The 25,156-nt window shown below is 40.4% G+C and overlaps 1 protein-coding gene across 7 annotated transcripts in view; it reads right to left on the reverse strand.

The window, feature by feature from the left end:
• Positions 1-25,156, reverse strand: part of PHACTR2 (phosphatase and actin regulator 2) — a 293,379-nt gene that overhangs the window by 51,998 nt on the left and 216,225 nt on the right. For 4 of the 7 annotated variants that reach the window (XM_032274573.1, XM_032274575.1, XM_032274572.1 and 1 more), the window contains 4 exons: positions 18,852-18,932; positions 14,116-14,274; positions 7,669-7,908; positions 2,510-3,047 (listed from right to left, as the gene is read on the reverse strand). In XM_032274573.1, coding sequence (XP_032130464.1) covers positions 2,510-3,047; positions 7,669-7,908; positions 14,116-14,274; positions 18,852-18,932 — 1,018 coding nt within the window. The remainder of the gene's footprint in view (positions 1-2,509; positions 3,048-7,668; positions 7,909-14,115; positions 14,275-18,851; positions 18,933-25,156) is intronic. The other 3 variants (XM_032274577.1, XM_032274576.1, XM_032274574.1) reach the window with 1 other exon arrangement.

Genomic DNA, 25,156 nt, shown 5'->3' on the forward strand with positions numbered 1-25,156 from the left:
TTGAGATGAAGACTGATATTAAGCCCCTAGTATGTGGTGTGGTGCTTAACACAGTAAAAAGGCACTCCTCAAATATTTGCGGAAATGAAGGGGATAGAGTCAGGCCACCTTTGGATGTGAGCTCTCTGAATGTGTAAGACTATATCAGGAAGCATTTTACATGTTGCACCTTATGCTTTAGTACATTGAACAATAGCCCCATATACCCAATCTATTTCCCAAAATTCAGGTGTTACCTTAAACATTTATACTTCCTGAGCATATCAGACAATATTTTGGTAAAAGCTAGTCTTAACTATGCTCACTTTTGTATCTTTGGGACTTTGTACATTGCCCAGCACAGAGAAGGCAATAAAAAAATACGTGCTGTAAGAATGAATGTTCAGTTCTAATGGTTGGAAGTGATTGCAATATTGGGAAAATACTCAGTATAGTTAAATCAAGACACTTGCTATATGCTGGAAGTATTAAGAATGCTGCTAGGGTTTGAATGTGTTCCCCAGAATTCATGGGTTAAAAACTTAATCCCCACTGTCAAAGTATGGAGAGGTAGGACCTAGTGGGAGGTGTTTAAGTCATGAAGCTCCGCCCTCATGAATAGACGAATGCCATTTTAAAAAGGGCTCACAGGAGTACGTTCACTCTTCTGTCCTCTTTGCCCTTCCACCTTCTATCATGTGATGACATGGAAAGAAGATCCTCGCCAAATGCTGCTGCCTTGATCTTTGACTTCCAGCTCCCAGGATGGTAAGCCAGTATTCTAATCATTATAAATTACCCAGTCTCAGGTATTCTGTTATAGCGGCACAAAATGTCCTAAGAGAGACACCATAACCATTCATTTCAAAAAATCTTCTTTTCCCGTATCTTTTATTAAAATGTCAAAGAAAATGAATTAATTTGTAATTTGACATTTATCTTTTCTTGGCTGTCCTTCACATATTGGTGCTCTAAGTGATTTTAACCCCCCCCACCAAAAAAAAAAAAAAAAAAAAACTAACAGTAGAGAAATGGCAGTAGACATAGAAGCCATTGCTTTGGAAAACATGAAATTATACATTCAGAGCATTGAACTGGGTATGCATTCTGGCTTCACCACCACCAACTGGGCAGTCTTGTGCAAACTATTTTAGCTCTCTCAGTGCCAGTTTTTTAAATCTATAAAACAGGGATACTTTTGGGAAGCTGCTACAAATAAAATAATACATGTACAGTGCTTAGTTCCTGACATTAAATGAGTATTTGATAAATGAAAGTTATTATCATCAGCAATTAAATAATTAAAGTTGACATTTTAGTCTCTTGATCAAAACCAACATAATTAATGTAATAATTTTTTTTTAAAGTCTAATATGACAGATTGTTTTGAAAGAGACCCTTTTACATACTTTGAAGAATGAATACAGGTTTTGTTCTTAGACACAGGAGCAAAAAGCCAGGATTCAAGAGCTCTAAGCCTTTGCTAAACAGAATTGATCATTGCGTCTACTATACTCTGACAGCCATACTTCATACCTGTGGGACAGGGATAATATGTTTTATTTGCCTGTAGAATATTTATAGGACTTTGGGAGTGATGAGATGCAAAGAATGAAAGACAATTAGGACCCTTGGATGAACCCCAGGGTTCCGGCTTGGGCAACTGGGTGACGGTAAAGGAACTAACCCCCCAACTGAATGAGGATGAGACAACATCGAGTTCCTTGGCCCATTTTGTTCAGGTACCTCTGAAATGAAACTAAGACTACTTGAGCACTATCTTTTATCTTCCATTATACTCTATTTATAAAATCTAGCAATAGGGTCATTGTATCTTCAACACTGCTTCCAGCATGTTAAAGTAGGCTGATTTTTTCTATAACCACCTTAAATCACTTTTTTATTTTCTTTCAACAATTCAATGAGTATCTTTTGTGTGCCTATGGCATATCAGACTCTGGACTGGTTGCTGGGTACACAGAGGTATATAAGATACGTTGGCTAATTCTGTCCCACAGGTAGGAAAAAGGGTTGTCTACAGATAGCAGACACAATAATCAATTCTGTCTGGAAGTACTGAATGGCTTCACAGAGGACCTAACATTTCACCTGGGTGGGAATTTAAAGGAACAAGAAGGGGGCCAACTCTACTGCTGGAGAGAAGAGTTCCAATTTGAGAGTTCTCGTCTGATCTTCTTTATGTTCTTGGAGAAGAGGAGAGCTCAGTCACTTGCTGATGTGAGTGGGTGAGCAGACTGGACCCACGTGGTAAAGATTTAAAATAAGCACTGAAAGGAAAGAGAAGGGAACTGAGGACTGCTGGGCAGTGCTGAGGCAGGCTCTAACAGTACTTGAAAACACCGATCTCAAGTGGTATTTGTTGGCTCTACCAATGGTTGGATCATATGTATGCCTAACACTCAGTAGGTTAAATTATAAAAGAAAGCAAACCTGTTTGCTTCATTTCCAACACAATACATTAGTGATCTTTAGTTCTCAGATAAAATAGGGAGCTTGTTCCCCAACTTACCATTTTGCATTTTCTCTGTTAACACTTAAGTCAGTGTCTGAGTGGAGAGTGGTTCTGTTCATCGGCTCTTCAGCCCAAAGAAGCTGACTTGGGTCTAAGGCAGAGACGGGCAGGTCAGCTCCAACGCTGACCAGGACAACAGGAGTATCTGAGGCAGTAATGCATTGATCTTCAAGAGGGAGAGGAGGGGCAGGAGGAGAAGGTGTGGGAGCCACAGGGGTTGGAGAGACCGTGGACTTGGATTTGCCTGCGTTCTGCTCCTCGGCTCCAGGGACAGTCTGTTCGAGTTTGAGACTCTCCACTCTGGTCTCCGAAGGCTCTCCTTTCAGGCTGGATGTGCCAGAAGTGGTTGTGTCTGAGGACAGGTGAGAAGTCGTTGCCTGCTTGCCAGTTTTTTTCTTGCCCTTGGTGGTCCCCACTGTCCCTGTTTTGCCAGATACTGTCTCCTTTGAAGCTTTGGGACGAGATGAGGTGGATGAAGTGGATGGCGAAGCTGATGCTTTAGAGCCAGTTTGTTTTTTTGAATGAGAGGAGCCAGCTACAACAGAGAGACTTTGCATTAAAAAATCAAATACAATGCTTTTTAAAATAAAGTAACTAAGATGTAACTGTCAACAACATTTAAAATGTTCCCTTTAAAATTTGTCAAATAAATGAGTAAGAGAAAATAGGCCAATAAAGATAATGATCTTGTCTTCTGTCCCTCCCATCCTACAATCCAGCAAGGAGTAAGTGATGTTTATGACAAAACTTGGAGGAACAGGAACCCTCTGTCTTCTCCCACCTTTAGTCTTTAGCTGAGCCAGCCAAAGGGAGAATCCTCTGCTCCTTGTCTATGGGTCACTTGAGAAAGCCCAGTCTGCTCTCAAGAAGGAATGTTATGGTATGCAGAGGACAAACACCAGCAGCTAGCTGGGGGCAGCACACAGCTGGGCTCATCATAAATTATACATGTTGTATAATGTCCTTCTAGGACTAGAGTGGTGGCCCGTATTCAGAAGAGGCTGGAGTATATATCCAGCTCCTTTCTGGGTCAAAAACAAAATCACTCATCTTACTGCTAAAAGAGTAAAACGCAATCCAGCTGTTCCCGTAGCTCCAGAGAAGGAAGCTTGCCATGCTGGCCTCTACTTCCCTCTGCAGTAGAGACGGGGCAAAGGGAAAACCCATGGCCACACAGGAAAGGTATACTCCCTTCAAAACATCAAAAGCCTGGAAAAAACTTGTTTTTTACAAAATATATTTACATGGGTTGCTCCTAATTTCTTTTTTTTTGAGACAGGGTCTTGCTCTGTCACCCAGGCTGGAGTGCAGTGGTATAATCTTGGCTCCCTGCAACCTCTGCCTCCTGGTCTTAGGTGGTCCTCCAGCCTCAGCCTCCTGAGTAGCTGGGACTACAGGTGTGTGCCACCATGCCCAGCTAATTTTTTAACATATTTCTGTTAAGACAGGGTTTTGTCATGTTGGCCAGGCTGGTCTTGAACTCCTGGGCTCAAGGGATCCACCCACCTCAGCCTCGCAAAGTGAGAGGCTTTGGTGACTCCAAAGGATTATAGACAGGACCATGCCTGGTCCTAAATAATGTGAAGGGAAAGAATATCATTCTCAGGTCTTCTGACCCCACTTTCACAAATGTAATCTTCCTTAATGCTTAAGTTCCCAGAAGATCTTCATTGGAGGATCGCTACAGTATATTTGCCTACTTCCAGATAGGGCACCCTCAACCCAAACCGTTTCAGAACAAAAAGATTAGCTACTCCTTCCTTTATGTCATCTTAGTAAATACATGATGATAAGATAAACTCCTCTGAGAATACTCTTCTGTTTCATGACTTTTATGACCTATAAATTTCTCCTAATGGCTTCTTCTGCTATAATGTTGTAAGTTCCTTCTTTTCATGAGGGTTCAACTATCTTTCATAGAACAATTAGAAAATACCTTGTTAGTATCATGAAGCCAATCCACGCTGTATACAGATATTATTGTAACTTACCTCTGGTTATGACTTTATTGAAGTCAATTGGGAGGGTGAAGAGATGAAGAATAAATAAAAGAATAGACAATGAGATGTAAAACTTCATTAATTCTGATTAGACTGATACTAAAGAAGCCAGTCTCTTTTAGTGACAGGTTCCAGGCTTAAAAGGAGTCCCTATGGTTTTGGGGTCTTTATGGTTTAAGATATACATAAATAGAACTGTTCTTCCCCAGATCTAAACCTGTTAATACATCTTTATAAAAAACAACCTTCCCTAGCCTAGAAATCAAACTCATTAAGCAGACTCCTTCAATCAACATCCATTCTACATTTACTTTTCACAACAAAGACGCTAAGGATTTGGTGCCTAACCATGTTCAATTATTTTCTTAGGTAAGTTAAACAGAATTCTTTCCACATATCAATTCTAATAATTTGTAAAGGAAATTCTTTTCTTTTTGGAGACAGAGTCTCAGTCTGTCACTCAGGCTAGAGTGGAGTGGCACAAGCTCGGCTCACTGCAACCTCTGCCTCCCGGGTTCAAGTGATTCTCCTGCCTCAGCCTCCCAAGTAGCTGGGATTACAGGCACCTGCCACCATGCCTGGGTAATTTTTGTATTTTTAGTAGAGGGGCTTCAGCATGTTGGACAGGCTGGTCTCGAGCTCCTGACCTCAGGTGATCTGCCCACCTCAGCCTCCCAAAGTGCTGAGATTACAAGCGTGAGCCACGATGACCTGCCAAGAAAAGTCTTTCATCGTTAACAGAAAAGTTAATTTTAGCTTGGCTTGAGGAAAAATATTTTTTTCAATGCTCAGAGTGCAAATTCAAGCCACATTATAGTTTTTTTTTTTTTTTTTTTTTTTTAAAGAACCTTCTTAAATGACAGGTCTTTGTTGAAAGCAAACATGTTGCTTAAGTTACCTTGAATTAAGGGCATAATAAAAACATGCCACCTCTCTTCTGTTAAGTATGTTTGTTGTTAATAACGTGTAACAATGAGAAACCAAAATCAAGCAGATTTACCCCTACTTCCCCGGCAAAGAGGCTGAATGTTCTAAAACTGATACCTGGGCAGGTGGAGGTCTATACTAACTTAATAATAGAGAAAGAGTCTTAACTGATGACTGCTTTAAGAACTTAAATCATTGGATTGAACATCAAGAGCTGCATTTGAACAAACTTTTCTGGAAGGTCCATATTATTCAAATAAAACAAAGTTACCATGCAGAAAGTTCTAAATGGTCACAAACGGAGTATCAGTCAGATCATCAAGGGATATTATCAGTATTGGATAAAACGATCCTTACATGATGGCCTTGTTGGTGTACTTAAATGCAACCCCGTTTCTCTGTGATAGTCTCTGAAAAGGTCGGGCCTTTTACAATACAATGACTAAAATGACTGTGCTATTCTCTTAGGAACATCATGAGTGCCTAAATCAATCTTCAAACAAAATATCTAGAGAAAACCTCAAAATCGCTCATGAAAGCTGCTCTCTGTCCTTGTGTGAATCATCGGCTTTCTTCTCAGGGAAGTAAAGAGAGTCCAAGCCGAGTTCAGAGTGAGCCACTACCATGTGGAGAATGGGAAAGTGGAGAAGCTAGTGCAAGACAGGAGCTTAATTCCCAATGACAGAGTGATCGTTTGGGGCTGTTCTTCAGGAAGTAGATCAGTGCCTGCCTTACTTTAAGCAATGCTCCTAGGGTTTGCTAGGAAGTCTGGAAAACACACAGATCCCAACATGAACGGACACTGATGGGTGAGGACAGCTGGCCCCTGAGGCGATGGCCACTGGGCGCTGTTGGCACATCATTCTGGGACATTTCAGTTTAGAGCTTATTAGAGGAGACCCAGACACTAAAGGTCAAAGGTGGGAAGGGAGGAGCACAGGGAGAGGGACGTCTACTGGCATTCAGAGATCTGTTATACTGTCAACTAAACCGCTCTCTGAATTTGAGCATTAAGGGCATACATTATGAGGGGAAAAGACCAACACCAAGGCAAATCCTGGCAGACAACTGCTAGAAAGTTGCTATTAATTTTAAGGACAGTAAGAATTTTTTCGAGATGGAGTCTCACTCTGTCGCCCAGGCTGGAGTGCAGTGGCACGATCTGAGCTCACTGCAACTTCTGCCTCCTGAGTTCAAGCGATTCTCCTGCCTCAGCCTCCCAAGTAGCTTGGATTAGAGGTGTGCACCACCATGTCCAGGTAATTTTTGTATTTTTAGCAGAGGGGGCACTTCACCATGTTGACCAGGCTGGTCTCAAACTCTTGACCTCAAGTGAGGGACCTGAGTCAGCCTCCCAAAGTGCTGGGATTACAGCTGTGAGCCACCAGGCCTGGCCTGATTAATGTCCTTTTAAAAGGTAAAGGACACGGTAGGCATCTTTATTCCTCTTCACTAGAAAAATGGGAGTTTCCACTTTGCATTGAGCATATCTGATTGTAAAGCAAAGCTGGATACGTATTGCATGAAGGTATTGCAGGTCACTCAAACATCCACTGGTGATCTGTAATAGCAACTTATAACCACAGGACACCAGGATGCTTTGCCTTAGAACATGCAAGTCTACAGGGAAGGTGTGGAGCACTGAGAAGGTAACTTTCAGCTCCACCGAAACAGTTTTGACTGCAGTAGAAAGTGGTGGGGTAGAGCTGAAACAGGTCATATGAACCCTTTTTTTCATTTATCAGGAGGGAGATGACGATGGATGCTGAGGATTTAACACATTAACATCCAGCAAATGTATCAAAGTTATAATTGTCACATTTTTACATGCAAACCTAAGATATTTTGAAAGAAAATCCAAGCCAAAAAGCCATCCATAAACTCATATAGGTAGAAGGTCAGTCAATGTCTAAATAATGTCATCAGTATATCAGATCATTGTCATCCACCGGGCATACTACTCCAAGTATCCTTCAACTGGTGCTGATAGTGGACACTCAAACCAGTACATTCACTCAAAAGCTAATGAGGTGAACTCTTCAATGAGTTGATGGTCCTTTGGTAGACAGCAACAAAGGAATCTCCTGGGCATTCTTTGTGTCAGAGCTGAATCTGCTGGTGTAAGGTCCTAAGACACCAAAGCCCATCACACATAGAAGAAACAATTAGCCCCATCCCAGAGCCAGGCACCCTAGAAGTGACCCCACAGGACACTGGGGGCATACTCACCAGCCTCTCGGGTTGTGTTTCGGCTTGTTGGCTTGGGTGGAGGGACGGGGGTCTGCTTACCAGAAGCCTTGGTATTTTTTTTAATGGGAGGCACTTCGTCACCTTTGTGGCTGGCCCCAGCAGTGGCCCCTTTCGGAGGCACAGGTGATTTTTTGGGTTTAGGTTTGGGTCTAGGCTTAGGAGGAGCAGAAGGAGGTAGAGCAGGAGCTGCCGGTGTTTCAGAGTGGTTTTCAGTGTTCTCTATAAATGAGAAAGTGAACAGAAGCAGACTGATACAGACACACACCATATAAACACGAGGAGCGAGACGTGACGATAGTGGACACAAAGCGAGGCTGCTTGGCACCTGGGAACCAGCATGGCGTTCTGCACCAGACAGAACACAGTTTGGGGTGAAAACGAAGGCTGAAAGACAAACTGAGATGTGTTCTCAGGGTACGTGAATCACCCTTTAATAAAATCGGTTGTACAAACTACTTTGATGAAGTTAGGTTGAGGATGTGTGTAAATGTTTGCAAGTCAGAGGCCTCAGTTCCAGCCTTGAATCTGGGGTTGCTGGATGATGATGCGGGCATGAAGTGCTATGTTTAAATTGAACAAACAGTGATTTAACAAAGTTGAAGGCTCCCTGGAGAGTGGCAGAAGAGCGTGTGACAGTCATTGCTGTGGGGTGAGGACTGACAGCTGCAGCAACTGCTGGACTCACAGTTACCCTCGAGAACTCAAGCCTGATCCAGCTGAAAGGGATTTGTGCTCAGTCTCGCTGCAGTCAAAAACCAATTATTTTCTAAGCTGAGAGAGACTCTGGAGAATCTTTTACATGAGGCAACAATGCACTTTGGAATGAATCATCTTCTATTAGCAAAATTTTCTAAAGCTTTCCCAGTACATTGGCAGCTTCCTGTTCTACAATAACTTCCTCTGCCCTTTCCTTCCTTTCGTGTGTGTGTGTGTGTGTGTGTGTGTGTGTATGTGTGTGTATGAAAGAAAATCTCAAAAAAAATTTTTTTTTCAGACAGGGTCTTGCTCTGTCACCCAGGCTGGAGTACAGTGGCATGATCATGGCTCACGGCAACCTCAATCTCCTGGGCTCAAGTGATCCTCTAACCGCAGCCTCCCGTGTAGCTGGGAACACAGGTTGTTTGCCACCATGCCCGGCTAATTTTGCTATTTTTTGTAGAGATGCGGTTTTGCCACATTGCCCAGGCTGGTCTTGAACTCTTGGGCTCAAGTGATTTGCCTGCCTTGGCCTCCCAAAGTGCCAAGATTACAGGCGTGAGCCACCATGCCCGGCCTTTTCAAATACTGTCACTACTATACGTAGGTACATCTAGATGGTGCCACATCCAAGAAATACTTAGGTCTATAAGTATAGTAATGTAAAGATGAATAATTATTTTGGAAAGACAAAGACTAAAATTCACCCAAAACTCATACCTAAGAAGAGCAGCTTCTCACAAGGTTTTGTGTAACCAGAGGAGAAAGGGTATCAGTCTCCTGTTACTTAAAGACAGTGGAGATGCTGAAGGTTCATTCATATATTCACATCTATATTCTTTCTAATAGTGACTGATAAGAATTAAACTAAAATACCATTCTGGTCCAAAGAGCTAAGCAGCATTTTCTTATAAAAGGGGCACAGTACAAAACATAAGACAGTGTTAAGACAAGATCGAGCCTTAACCAAGTCTGTCCTCCCATTACTGAATGATCAAGAAAGGGTTTTAATATTGGGATATATTGCGTTTTATTATTATTTCTATTATTTTGTTTCTTGTCCTAATGAGTGTGAAGTATGGACTTCTATTTTTTTTAACCACATTCCCCATCAATCTACATATATAATTACCATATGATGACTTAAGTTCCAGTAGGTAATCAATAAAGGTTTTCTTTTAAAGTTCACCTTTGATTCTGCCTCAGCCACAAAATCACCTCCCGTCACCACAGCCCAAGTTGACCTCTCCTACCTCTGAACTTACTCAGGCTTATCGTGTGAGCCATTTACTCAACATCTATCAGCAGCTATTTTGTATTTTTGTCTTTCTGTCTATACACCTTGTCTCCTCGACAAAGCTGAGTACCATATATACTGTATTAATAGTAGTGGCCCTCTTAACTCAGCAGGTCTTAGCCAGTCAAGTCAATCGCAAAAGTCAGTTAGGTTTGAGAATGATACAAGTGGATACACACCTATACCATTTAACTTAAAATATATACATATACATTAACTTGCCAATCTTCTGAAATATGGCTGAAGCCTATTCCTTAAATACATCTTTGTAACTTTAGCCCCCAGCATAATACCATAAAGCGTGGAGACTAAGCTCAATAGCATCCTCCGTGGTGAAAGTCAAACAGATCTGTAACACATGGCACCTTAATTCTCTTATATACCACCAACTCTACACGTGTTTTATACTCTCCCTTCATAGCATATCACTGAGGGGTATTTTTTCTTTCTGCCTAAGGTTTAAAATTCTAAAGGTATACCAGAAGGAATCCAGCTTCTGGGTTTGGAAAGGAGGAGATGGTTCACCATATCGGTTGGCAATGACAAGACCTCGTGGGCAGAAAATGAACATACTGCAAACAGAGTTTGTCCTGGAGCCTTGGAGAACATGATCCACTCCTCTTGACTCTTCAAACTCTACCAACTATGTGTGAACATTTGTCATTCTGGTGATTATTAAGTTGTGTGTGTGTGTGTGTGTGTGTGTGTGTGTGTGTGTATGGTGTGCATATGGGTATGCAAATAGCATAATTTTTTGACTGAATTATAAACTCTTTTTGTCTGAAATTTAAAATCGCATCGAACACAATGCTTTAAACACTTTGTCTATTCTATGAATGGGCCTGACTGTCTAATAGTTATCGACACACACATCAGTAGAAGACAGATGCTTTAGTTGCAGCTGGGAGGTAATGAATAAAGTCAAGTTGGATTCTTTACACTTACCATGTGATCTGAAGACAGGATATAAACTGATGGTATACAGGAGTACCATCATTTCAAGAGAAGGTTAAGAAAGGGCTGCCTAGTCATTCTGGCTTGATAAGGATGCTAGGCTTTTGAGCAATGTGGTCTGGAAAACAAGCTGTTTCCCAAACCTCCAGGGTTGGCTCCTTTGGCCACTGGAAGGTTTGAGCTCAACGACACTTAGAACAAGCCTGGGACTGCATGTGGTCTTCGCCCTGCCTAGAATGCAATTCTGACCCAATTCCTCTGCTTCGCTTGCCTACCTCCTTCTTGTTTCCTTCATGTCTTAGTTTGTAAATATCTTCCTCTGAGAACCAATGTTGGTTCTTGCTGTGAGCTCCCTTGGGGTGCTGTGCTCAGGCCTTCCATGGTACTTTGCATCTTGCATTGCAATTGCTTGTTTGCATTCTGGTCTCCTCAAGGCCACACTCTGCTTCAGGAAAAGGCCGTTTTTCATTCACTACGCTTTTCCTGGCCCCCAGTAGTGTCACCCATGGTAGACCTTCATTATTTGTGGAACAAGTAAGTATTCATCACTTGGTACTTCACTGAAGATTTTTTTTTACAACAAATTAATAAAAATAATATCAAGCAAGATTTCTTAGAAGATACTTATAAGATTTCAGAAGAATTCTTATAAGATTTCTTTTTTTTTTTTTTTTTTTTTTGAGACTGGGTGTCACCCAGGCTGGAGTGCAATGGGGCCACCTCAGCTCACTTCAACCTCTGCCTCCTGGGCTCAAGTGATTCTACCTGCCTCAGCCTCCAGAATAGCTGGGATTACAGGCACCAGCCATCACATTCGGCTATTTTCTGTATTTTTAGTAGAGATGGGGTTTCGCCTGGTATCAAACTCCTGACCTCAGGTGATCCACCTGCCTCAGCGTCCCGAAGTGCTGATATTACAGGCGTGAGCCACCGCGCTCAGCCATAAGATTTCTGATGTTTATACCAAGCTTTATTTAACAGGGAGGAAGTCAGTTTTTCTGCTCTTATAAATTTAAAGGCACTTGCTGAGAGAGAATAATGAGAGACCAAGAGCCCCGAAGACCTCGAGGAAGAAGTCTTTAGTATTAGGCAGAGGAGGCCCAAGACCACTGTACCAACTACAGAATCAGGTCCCTTCAGGAGACCCAGAAATGCCCAGAGGGCCTGGGTGAAATCTACTCATAGAGCAAGTGTGAAGGACACCACATGCCATTTGCTTTGCTTTCTTGGACGGTGATGTTTCAAATATTAAAGTATTGAGATACTGTCTTATGAAGAGATATAATACACATCTAGAGCTCTAAAGGCAGGTGATATGGTTTGGCAAATAGAACCAAGTAGATGATTTAATGCTCTTGATTAAGCTGGCTTCATGCAGAAGGAAAGGGAGCACTGTATCCCAAAATAAAGAGTGAATTAAGATCGTGGGATGGTGGGGTTGGCATGGTAGTGAGCTAACACGAGCAGAAGAGGAACAGAGGCAAAAGTGAAGCTTGAGTTGGTCTTCAGAATTAACAAATGTGTTTTTCTAGAGAAGTAAATTATTACCTTTGCCATAAGGCATTTTCTAATTAACATAATACACTGAAATATTAGTTACACGTGACATTCTTTTTAGTCTCAGGAAGTAGCTTCTATACCGAGTGCTTCCCCTTGTGGCTTTGGCATGTGCACTGTCCACATGGGAGAGAGCCACACTACCTCTTAGTGGTACGTAGCATCCAGCACTCCCAGTTCCTTCCTCATGTACTTACTGACCAAGCAAGAGGCTCTCTGGGACCTTATCAGACAAGAAAGAAGGGAATGTCCTAATTCAAAGTAAAGAAAAACACTTCTCAAATATTCATGGACCCAGAAGATCTGCTATCTTCTTTCTAGAACATCAAGGTTTGTTGGTTAATTCATATAAAACTGTCAGCAAGTTTTTATGATGTTGATAAGGGAAACACTTCTTTTGATGTCTGGCCAGTCTAGTGACGAATACCCCACACCAACCAGGCACCAGAGATGGCACTGTTATGTAATGCAGGATGTGATTCTTGGATGTGAAAAGGCTGCCAGGGACAAACCACAGATGGATTTGAAATTCAACAGTCTGGCGAGACAGGACGGTAAGACTTAAACAAAAAACATCACTACTTGCCTAAATACTTTCAACTGAATCCCACTAAAATTTACTTAAGACTACTTTCTTTTTATGTTCCAGGAATATTATCATTAAAAGTATTTCATAATTTGTGTTCATAAGCTTAACCAGAGTCAATGTTCAATGGAATAAGGCTAGATAAAGCCCTTGAAATTAAGCAAAATAATAAATTTCCAACAGATTATTAACACAGGCTTCTAAAACTTTTAAAGACTAATATATATGCAACTAATGGATGGTTATGAACTTCCAGAGCAGATGATTTTAAGTTACAATGGTGTGTTTAATAGGTCATCAAATACTCTTTTTTTCCTTTGTCTCTCAAGGATCTGGGTCAAGAACAGAGGAAGAAAATTCACTTTCATCAGTTTCTAAGCATTCAAACTGCCTATAGAACACACATTAGGTTTGACAAAATTTTACCATTCAACTTAGAGACAGACGTTACAAAACAGGAAACAGTACATTTCCTAAGGATTCTTTTCTATGCTGCATGGAGTCATCTAGAATCTCCCCCAAAAATCTTTCCTTATGGAAGTTTCATTTCATGTTTGGAGGTATCTACACATCACAGCAGTAGTACTGAGATGTCATCAATCCATGACCAGGAATTTGTGAATGTTCTGGGAGTCACTGATAGACATGTATTTTGCAGGTATCTCAATCTACCATAGCAAATTCACTCTAGGAATCAAGGTCTCTAAAGAAGTCTTCTGGTAATACCATAATTGCCCCTGGCACATTTTGAAATTTCCAGTTGCACAGAGGCTGTGGGAATCAGCCAGCAGAGCAACCACAGTCCATGGCATCTCTGGGAATTATTCCTGGGTCTCTCTCAGAAATATGTGGAACCTACGATACTGGACATGTGAATGCCATCAGCCAAGTTCCCACTGCTGGAGAGAGTGCTGGGCTGAACAAGCCATGTGGGTTTTGGTATTCCTCCATGCTGGACTGCTCACGGGGCCAGTTGTAACCAGCAGAGAAAGATGTTCATATTTCTCTTTCATTATGATCTTGAGATAAAGCTCCCAAAAAAGAATAGTTTTCCCAGATATCTCTAATGATTAAAGAGGTCACCCCTTCTGGTTATTACTTTTAATTAACATTTATTAATAATTTAAAAAATCAAACACTGTGCTTATAAAATGGATGCATCTACCTGAGAAAATCATCCTATTTCATTTTACTAGTCAACATTTCTTTCTTTTTTGTATTTGTAAACCTTTCCTCTGCAGACTGCTGGTTTTAGAGTCACTATTTGGAGCCTAAGTGCTGGCTCTAGACATTAAGCTATACTAAAGTCAATAATATGGGTTTCTCTTTGTTTTACCTTTCTTATCTTCTGCCTTTTCCTCCAGAGGTGGTGTTTTTTCAGATACAGAGCCATTACCTTCTTCAGATATTACTACATTTTCCTCTCGGGTAGATTCCTCTCCGATGGGTATCATGTGCCCGTTTGAATTTTCAAAGTTAACTGTTACATCTCCATCTAAAATGGGAAAGAAACACCTAGATGTCTAACTTGCTGGCTTTCTTCAAAACAAGTTTTCCAGTTACTAGGATGGTAGAATTTGGGTTCATGTTTCAGTCCCTGGGAACCAAATACGCCCTGCACTGTTTCACCAAATAGTTTATTCAAAACAAAACAGTTAGAAAATTCTTAGTCTTGGGGGAAAACTAATATGGAGGGAGTATCTATGTGTCATTTCAAGACAATAGGAATGATCATTTTAATTATGCAAAATCCCAGGGCAGCAGAGTCCCTCCGTTCCAGTGCTTAGGTTTGGTTGAAGTCAATACTTATGTGTTTCTTTGTCATTCAGAAACAGAATGGTGAGAGGAATAATCTGGAAAATGGAATAAACATTTTAACAAGCACCAAAAACACAAGGTGAGTGCATATACACAAATAACATGAAATGTAATTCCACATACAAACAATAAGTGGGATAATATAAAAATTTCCAAGTACTACTGGTTCCAGAATATATGAAGTATATGATGTGCTAACTTCACACAGTATCATAACTCTTATTCTATATTCAGGGAAAAGATGATAGCAAGGCTATTTTTATTTTCATTTCTTCATTTATGGAAAGATTAAACTATACTTAGGTAATTACTATATATAACCAGCCCAAAAGCCCCTAAGTTGTCCTAAAAATATTTTGAAAACATTCGAGAAAAAAACACCTGAAAAAGTAATCACAAAAGAATTTTAAAAAATCATAATTGATAAAATTGTGAACATATTATCAAAATCATAAGTGACTAATTTTAACTCCTGTATTTCCATAATTTCTACGGGTTTCTAAAGTGAAAGAGACTTGCAGAAATATTTAATTCAGAGATTCTTGAAAAGATTAACCCTATTTTATATCTGGAAAAATTTATGAGGCTTTGCTACCATTGTAAAAGAAAAATTAACGATTGGAAGGTTTGAGCAAACTTTAAAAAATGCTTGATTAGAGTTCTTTCTATTTTTTACTACTCTTATCTTGGCAATCTTATAAAACAGAAACCATTTCCCAAGTTGTCATTAAATATGATTGAATTGCTTTGGCTCAACAATAAAATCCATTTGCCTTCTGAACAAAAACAGACATGACATTTTAATAAATCATAAAATTATGTCACTTTTAGAATGAAAAAGTAATCGTTGCTTAGTCATATAACTCCCAATAACCTATAACTGAGTCCTGTGTAAAACTAAAATCAGCAATAATTGAAGGCAATGCCATTACAAGTAAATCTTAACTAATAAAATTAAGAATTTTTAAAGACTATATGTCAAACCAAAGAGAATCCAAATGATTCTCACTTCTTATTATTAAATCCCAAGAAATTAGCTATAAAAAGGAAGAGAACACAATATATCCAGAAAAAGGAAAAATGAAGAATGGAAAATTCCAAAGAAAATAGAAAATCACTTGCTTATATATAAAAATCTTCAGTTTTTAGGTAACTCGAATATGAATTTATCTTTGTTTTCTTTGACTTTAGTTGGTAATAAAAATATACTGAAGTCATGTTATTGACAATTTAATTCTATTTTAAGCATTATGAAAATTCTTTAGTTAAAAACTGATTTTTTAAATTTAGAAAAAGCTAGAGAGAAATTTTAATAGTGGTGGCACAAGAAGAAATTGAATTATCACAGACAGAAGTAGTTGACAATGTGGAAAATACTTACTTTGAGGCATGAAATAAAGCTAGTTAATATGAAAATAACTGTAGAAAAAAGAGACACAGTTGTGATAAATATGGAATTCAAGAACAAAACAGAGAGGACGTAAAGTTATTAATTAGTTGGTGTGTATATTGAAAAGGTTTTCTAGTATTGTGTGTTAAGGAACATGTTTCAGAATTAAAACAAGTTAAATCCTTGATATGGTGTATGTGTGTAAGGAAAATCCATGCTGAGCAAAGGAAGGCAAGAGGGTGCTGAGCTGGATGGCAGTTGACAGTAAATGACCCAAGTCGATATGTCTCACAGGAGCAAAGGAAAGAGAAAACTCGAAACACAGTTGTAAGCTTAAAGTAAAATGAGAGAGGAAGCACAAACAGGAGCAAGTGGTTCAATAAGGAGCATGACGGTGTTTGAAGGGTGTTACCTTCTTCTAGCAAACAGGCGTATTGCGGATATATTATAGTCAAAGGAGGAAGAGATGGAAAGAGAAAATCATGTATAACCAAAAGGCGAGTGATAAAAGTCCACAGTGGGAGAAAAGGAAAGGATGGTAGACAGGCAAAAGCCGCCTCCACAACCTTATGTCAAAGGCTAAGGGGAAAGGTGGAGGGAAAGAAGCAGAGGTAAGCAGTAAACTTGGACAGACCACGGACTTCCCAGGAGAGAAGACGAATCACTGAACTTTTAGGTTGAAGGTATGTCTGGGTATAAAAAAGAGAATCTAAAAGGAAAAATAATAATAGTTGGGAGGGTATGGGATATGATGGGATGGGGTCTAACTCAGGACAGCTAGAGGGATTTTTAAAGTCTATCTGACTCACTGAATAAAGGGCTTGATGGACAGGCACTGTCAAGAGCAGAGGCAAGGTCAAGAAGATCAAAGCAAAGAACGAATCTTCACTGGCAGCAGAAAGGAGGTTGTTACCAAGAACAGCAGCTTCTGGTCTCTCAGACTGAAATTCTCCAGATAATTGCTTCTGGGAAAATCACAGAACTATTTTCTCCAGCATCAGCTGAATAGGGGAAGGACTCCATTTACCACCGACATCCTTAGGAACCTTCAACCATTAGATAATTTCTACAGTTCTAGACAGGGACCATGTACAAGTTGCAAAGTAAAATCTAGTAGTTTATGACTTCTCAAACATTAAGCCAATTATATTATGCTTAGGTTAAAAAATTGTTTTCTTCTTTTATGTTATAAAACCTTTAGTTTCCACTGCAAAAGTTAAATAAAAAGGTCAAAGAGAGTCAGATTTCTGAGAAGTGTACATCGGCCCAAGAAATTATAATCTATGAGGCAAATAGTTACACAGATTAGGCAGAATAAAAATCATTTCTTTAAATTGACCATTGCTACTTGTTTTTTAGAAAGAGCAAATTCCTTTTCTACCTACGAATTTTAATTAAGAAAAAAGATGGGCTTTTAATCTCCACCTTTAAACTCATTAACAGTTTCAATCACAAAATTTTCCATTTTTTACTTTCTTTAAAATATTTCTAAATAAATGATGTCTAATAAATGTATTGACCCATCTCATAAAGCTGATGGCCCAGTGTTAAGGTTTCAATGGGTATATAATTTCTCTATTGCCTTCAAAGACGTTGGACAGGAAATTAATTTTGATATTGCAAGCCTACCTTTAAGTTTAAAAAGTTAGAAATGTGCATTTTTAACTCTAAAAGTCTCAAACAGGAAATAAGTAGCTTCAAGGTAATAGAAAAATAGGGAAAACATAAAATTCATTCATAAAGTAGGGTAAGAAAAGTTTGACAGCCCCAAAAATACGAGGGCTTAAGAAAATGGTATTATTCACTCCAGAGTTTCCTATTTTCTTTCAATCAGGAGAAAAACAGTAAAGCATTTTTCAGCTCCACTCTGGAATTACTCAGATGCTGGAAAAAGCATGTCATTTTGATTTATAAATAGTGAATGCCAAAAATGTTAAGTCCTTTGCAAGGAACATATATCAGGAAAACAGCTGTACTATTATTTCAATTCTAAATTAATAGCATTTCATTTGTTCCCATAAAAGTAAAATAATAATACTTAACTCCCAGTAAATGTGAGGGGAAGGGAGGCATGAGATAAATCAACAATGTTGCAACAAAATGTCTTTTATTTTTAAATTTAGGTAGTATTTATTTGGAGAAATAACCAATGTTAGCGTCTTCTTTTGAGGGTCAATACCGGTTTCTATCTGATCCTTGTCTTTTTTGAACAAAGTTCCTCCTTGGGAAGATAGAATAAAAAAAGAGAAGATCAGAGATAGGGGAAAAAATTAGAAATAATCATTGCTAGTGAAAGATTCAGAGAAATGAAAAGAGAACAATACTGAAAAATTACTTGAGAGAATGCAGAAAGCAGATTAGGTTAGTTTGCCTATTCATGCTTTATTGATTGTATATTTCAGTGTTATTATAGAGTGCAAAGGACAAGAGGTATGTGTGCCTTCTTTCTTCTCTTTCATTGGTAGTCTTAAAAAACAAATGGCATGAACCAAGTTAAAACTTAGCATTTACTCCAACACATAAGTTTAATGTGAATAGAAAGCCTGAAGCTCAAGAATAGGGAAGAGAATGTGTCATAAGCATTTGTTTCTCATCCGCATCGGCCTCAGATGTACCTTTGCAGAGTTTTAGGTTTAGAATGACATAAGGTGACGGATTCACCAGAAACGTCACTAGAGTTCTCTAATACTTCAGGTTCTCTGCAGCTCACAAAGGCATTAGCAATGAAGCAAGGCTCTTGGGAGTGCAGCAGTCACTGCTTCATCTTACAAAGCCCATGATCATTTTAAATTTCAAAAGAAAACAAAAGAAAGACCAAAGAATGAAGGACCAAAATATTTAAAATGTATGATTAATTTCCTCACCTTGATCAGGCAATTCCTTAAGAACTCCCCTTCTTATCAGCTCCTCTCTACTTTGTCGTGTGGATATCTTCCTTTCTAATACTTTTAAAAAGAACAAGCACAAGTAAGAATCAAGTCATTCCTTAAGATCACTTTGAAAAACATTCCAAGTAGAATTGAGCACAATTATTCTGCTCACATGAGGGCTCAAACCAGTTATCTTAGTTGCTCAACAAAACACGTGATGGGAGTTGAATCAACACGGCTACGCCAAGAGCAAGCCCAGCCGCTGTGCCCGGTCTTTCCAATGACCACCTTCGGCCTAGTGTCCAGACATATGATTCCACACCAACTACATACAGAGCATAAAGGCTGCTTCTTAACTTTGAAGCTAGAAATGCTACATTCTAAAACGTATGATTCTATGGATATGCAGTGTATGATATGTATGCTTACATTAAAAAAAAAGCCACATAAACATTCAGTAAATATTCTGAGTAAGTCATTTGAATGTCAGGAAAACAAACTATTGTCTAGAGTTTTCTCTCTTGCTCCATCTATTACAAAAGCCCAACACATTATATGTCTATAACTCTTTCCCCTGTATTCTCACTAATTCTAGAGGGTTCTGGTATATTATTACCTGGCAATCCCCAGGTCTTAGGAGGATGGAGAAGGCAGTTAAGAATAATCTTTCTTTGGCCAGGTGCAGTGGCTCGCGCCTGTAATCCCAGCACTTTGGGAGGCCGAGGCAGGTGGATCACCTGAGGTCAGGAGTTCGAGACCAGCTTGGCCAATGGCGAAACCCCATCTCTAGGAAAACTACACAAAAATCAGCTGGGCATGGTGGTGTGCACCTGTAATCCCAGCTATTTGGGAGGCTGAGGCAGGAGAATCACTTGACCCAGGAGGTGGAGGTTGCAATGAGCCAAGATGGCGCCACTGCATTCCAGCCTGGGCGACAAGAACAAAATTCCATCTCAGGAAAAATTAAAAAAAAGAATAATCAGTTTTCACAGACATGTAAAGCCATAGGCATCTTAATACCAATTCTTCCTTCTGGAAGAAATGTAAATTCCTGTTAGAACTTCAGAATGAGGCTTGGGAGCTCTGGAGCGGAATCTCAGTAGTGTTACCCTTGAGTATGTACAGTATTAAATCCTGTGCTCTATATGTCCAGGCAACCACAAGGTCCATTCCTCACTTTCAGGAGCTAAGAACGTGCATAAAATTAACACGTGGTCATGTCATCTACTAATCCTGAGTCAACGTTTCCCAGTGTGTTCTGCAGAACTCTATTCCTTCCAGACCATCTGTTCAAAAACATATTTCGACACAGCAGAGAAGGGCCAGATAAGAAGTCTAGGGCACTTTGAAGAGCAGGAAAGCTACACTGGTAGAGAACAGGCAGCTCCAGGACAGGAGATTTCTGATGCTCCCTGATTCCTACTCCTGGCCTCATAATCTGCAAATCCTGTCACTACTCTAGAGAACATCATTTCAACTAAACTAAAGCCATTTCCCTGAACCAGGCCCTCACACATCCAAAGGGAGCGTGTGATAACACTAAGAAGACATTTTGATAACACTAAGAACATGTTTTCTCAGGGGCTCCAGGGCCTCAAGCAAGGACGCTGATGAGAGACAGGGTGGGAGGATGAGCCCTGGGCAGCCAGCTTTGTATTAAGTACACGTTAGTCTTCCATCCGTGTTTGCTAATAGCATGCACCGCAGAATAGTAACACTTAGGTTCCAGAGTGAAGAACTTGGATTTTTTTCCTGTCTGATAACTAGAAATTGTGTATTCCTTTTTAAATCCTGGTTGCTAGAAAGATCACAGTAAAACTGGGTATCTAACACAGATTTCATATGACAATTCATGGATGGAATCTCCGTTTCCTCCTTCTCAAAAACCTAACTGGATTTATATTTTACGTACAATATATAAACTCTTTACTGTAAGTTTTGTCAAAATTTTTCTATAGAATCAAAATAGAAACAAACAGGAAAATGAGTGAATGAATGAATAAATGGTCAAAAGAATGACAAAGAACAGCGTGTGGGTTAAAGAAGAGACATACACAGAAGCCTTCCCTCCTTTCCTTGAGAGTCCTCACTCACCCCATTTTTCTGTTCCTTCCAGAAGCAAGTAACAGCTCACTTAAAGGTTAGTAATTTCGATAAACAAAGTTAACTGGGCAAGAAATTGTTTTTTTACTGGGTGTTCTTTTATGTAAAAAGAGTGCTGTTATTTAAATACAGTTTCAATTTGTTTAGGCTCTTGTCAAAAAGGAGAGAACCCTTATCAACACAGGAAGCCAAAGAACACTCACAATGACAGGTGGAACGCTGCTGAGATTTTTGCAGGTGGTTTAGAAGGACCTTGACCGCTGTAGCCTCCTAAAGATTGTAAAAACCCATTCATGCTTGACTGGGCTCTGAGGAGCGGCAGGACTCTGCAGACCCTCCAACAGTTGTCTTGGCTTCCATTCCCGGGGACAGGCCCAGGGAGTCACGGCTGCTCTGCCCTAAGCTTCAGGATGAAGGTGGCAACTGCAAGAGCAAGTGCCACTGGCCCGGGGATCAGGTTACATTCTCACAAACCAAATGCACTTCAATTCCGAATTCAATCGTTGTGCCTGTCTTCCACATCAGACCTTTGCTCATAAGAAACAAAACTTTTTACTTGTTTGCTGCTTCTTTAAAATTGCCTATTGGGAGGTTGAGGTGGGTGGATCACTTGAGGTCAGGAGTTCGAGACCAGCCTGGCCAACATAGTGAAACCCTATCTTATAAAAAATAAATAAATAAATAAATAAAAATAAAAAATAAAAATAAAATTGCCTAAAACACAAAATGGCTGCCAGTAGTCCTGGATTCTAGTCCTTGAATTCCTACAACTAATTGAGTGACCCTGGGCAGTCTCTTTGAGCTCCTGGGCCTCTAATCTATTACCTACAAAATGAGGGACAAAATTCAAGAATCCCTAAGGACAATGCATCCAGCTCAAATGCTGTGTGATTCTATACCATTAATCGAGGCTGTCTGTCATCTCTGCTTTGAGCACTTTTAAAAACTTTCATTCTTACACTAAAAAACCCTCCGAGAGCCTGGAACACACTGGCTTTCTTATTCTGCCTTTCCATTATGGATCCCGGAGGATTCTTTAGTTTTAGTTGTGAGTTTTCTCTTGCTTAAATTCTAATTTAGTCTCAGCTAAAAATTCCCCCTTTCTTCCTTGTAAACGAAAAATTCCCTCTTTCTTCCTTGTAAACGCTAGAGCTTTGAAGCAGCAGCCTTGGCCTCCTGCCAAGAATCAAAACCAACAGCTTTGTTCTTTTGCTCTGCCTCCTATAAACAGGCTCTGATAGGAAAATGCCGTCGGCTATTTGTTTGGTCTTTGGCTGAGAGCATCTGTAACACACAATGCGGATACCTGTGTACAGGGCCAATGAGAACAAACTGCAGACGACTGGGCATGGAAAGCATGTTGCTGGGGCACAAAATTCCAACCACTGCTCTCACGGCAGTACAAGTATCTCATTCTTCACCTTTTAAAATATTTGCCTCTTGTTTATATAGTGTCTGTATGTTTGCAGAGCACATTCACTGGACACTTTTTCATGGGCTCGGAGGGGTTTGCATTGCAATGAATCTGCGAGGTCATTCTAGTCCAACGCACTGCACAAAGCAGGGGCTATCTCAGAACATTCCTGAGATGTGCTCACCTGCTTAAAATCATTCAGAGGGAAGATGCTCACTTTAAGGCACGGCCCACTTCAGCATCGATCACCCTCATTTTGAGGAAGGTATTCCTGAGAAGGAGTCAAATTGCGCAGCCTGTAACTTCTGTGCGTCAATCCAACCCAAGTTCTCTGTGGCTCTAGACTAGAGGCACTTGTTTGCGAGCAGAAAACAGCACGAGTTGGCTGTCAGCACCGAGAGCCTGCTGTTATGGCAGCCTGCTTGAATCTGATCCCACATATCCCACCAGCTGCTCTTTGACTTTGAAGCTCACACCAATCTATGCACCAAAATCTATGCACCAATCTATGCAACACAGCTACAGTGTAACCAAAATACGGCCAGGGAAGACACTAGTGGGCACAGATCGCTGAATGTCATAGCTGAATATAGTAGCTAAGGGGTCTCCATAAAAAGTATTATCACCAGTTGAGTAAATAAATGGCTCATGGCCTCTCACTTTTATCCCAATTGGAAAAGCATAAGAGATTTTTTATACCAAGATCAAGGAAAACCATGATTTCTGTTTCACGCTGCATTGGGCTAATTGATATTTTGACAATTCAGTTCTGCTAACAATAGCACACACTCGAATTCTCTCTAGGAAGTGAAGGAAGCACTGCCCTGCATTTTCCTGACTTTATGCTTCTACTCTGGTAGTCTTCTAAAGACTTCCCATGGCTGCCCATCTCACTTCCATTAGCCCCTGGACTCACCGCACCCCCTTAGGCTGTCCCTCCTCCCACGTGCCTGGCTCCCGACCACTTCCTTCTGGCTCATGGCTTCAATTCCTTGAGGCCCTGCTGCTTCTCCCCTGAGGAGTGGCCCCTGCACAGTGGCCTCTGTCCTTCCCAGGAGGCCATTTCCCCAGACACCTGCTAGTCTCATTCTACCATGTCCTACAAATCTCTGCTCAAAGGTCACCTTAGTAGAAATCCCTTCCCTGAACTCCTAATGTAGAATGGCTATTCCCCTTTCCGACTTTCTCTCTTTTTCCCCCACAAAACCCATCATCACCTCCTAACATGTATAACTATAATCTCATTGGGAACCAACATTCTGTTTTGCTTACTGCTGCGTCCCCAGCGTTGACTTGCAGGCTGCTGGCATTGAAAAAAAATGTGTATTTGTGCAATAAAATAAAAGAAAATAAGGTAATAATGGTAACGGTATTGTTTCTGCCCCTTCCCCGTCCTCAATTTGGGAGAAAGCAAGTGAGGCTTGTGGCAAAATCTGTAGAGACAAGCGTCTTCTGTCTTCTCCCTCCTTAATTCTTGGCTGGGCCAATCATAGGGAAAAACATCTCAACTCTCTGTCCTATGGATGATCTGAAAAAGGTCTCTGTATGCACTGAAGAAGGAAGCTCACAGTGTGTAGACGACAAACACCAGCAGCTAGCAGGGTGTAGTACAGGACTGTGCTCCTCATAAATTATAAATGATTTATGATGTCCTTCTGGGCACGGAGAGGTAGCCGTGGGGCCGCACTCAGGAAAGGAGGCTGGAGCATATGCAGCTAGTTTTTTCTGCAGATACTTGGCCGGGATTGCATATTACTCTGGAAATATCTGTGAGAGTAAATCTTGTAGTCAACAAGTCACTTGTGTTTTTCTCTGGCGAGGAAAGAGAGCCCTAATTCTCAGTTCTAACCCCATTTAATGACTGGACAAAATAGAAGAGCAAATAGAAGACTATTAAATAAGCGTGCCATGTTATCTTCTCGGCTCTGAGGAGTGAATGGCCTCACTGTAAAACTGTGACAGAAACACAGAAAACCACTTGTCTCGTGTTGAAAGTGTTCTACAAGAGCCTGGCTCAGCTTTGCCCCTCTTTAATAGCAGTTGCAGAAAACGGAATGTCAGATCTTTTAAAAAGATCTTCACTAAGGCAGAGCTAAGTCATTTAAAGACACAACCACCTCAACGCTACCCAACAGGACATTTGCAGAAACCTCCCAAAACATCCCAAGAATGTACGGCAGAGTCACAAAGCCAACATTCCCACCTAAAAACACTCAGGGGTCTGGCGATTTTCTTGTTTATCTGCTCCAGCCACTCCCCTACTAAAGAATTCTACAGTCTGTGGAACAAGTTGGACTTGGAACGGCAGCCAAGCTTTACAACCGGTCCCAGTGAACCATTTTTTCCCATCACCTTCCTTCCATCTCTTTTTTGCCAGCCTAGCGATAAAGTCAAACTTTGCTTCTTGCCATTTCCTAACATCTGCAGGTCTTCGGCTCCATTCTTTCACGTAGTGTTTCTTCTTCCCAGAATTTAGACTATTTCCCTATCCCTCTCTGGTGAAATCTACGCTAAAAAAGTCCACTTCACACAATGGCTCTGCCTGGAGATCTCACTATGCTGATGGGCTGAAACTTTGTGTTCCAAAAGCACTTTTAACTAACTTCTTTGTGCCTCAGCTTCCTCATCTGCAAAATGGAGAGATAGCAACGACTTTCCTGGTTCTTTTGGAGACTAAATAGGTTAAACCATGTAAAATGCTTGGACCAGCACCTAGAATCTAGAACGCATTCAATGCATATTAGCTATTAACTATTATTTCTGTTACAGCACTTACTAGTTG

The sequence above is a fragment of the Sapajus apella genome, unplaced genomic scaffold (assembly GCF_009761245.1).
Source record: "Sapajus apella isolate SASKATOON/1434 unplaced genomic scaffold, GSC_monkey_1.0 scaffold6, whole genome shotgun sequence".
NCBI classification, from domain to species: domain Eukaryota; kingdom Metazoa; phylum Chordata; class Mammalia; order Primates; family Cebidae; genus Sapajus; species Sapajus apella.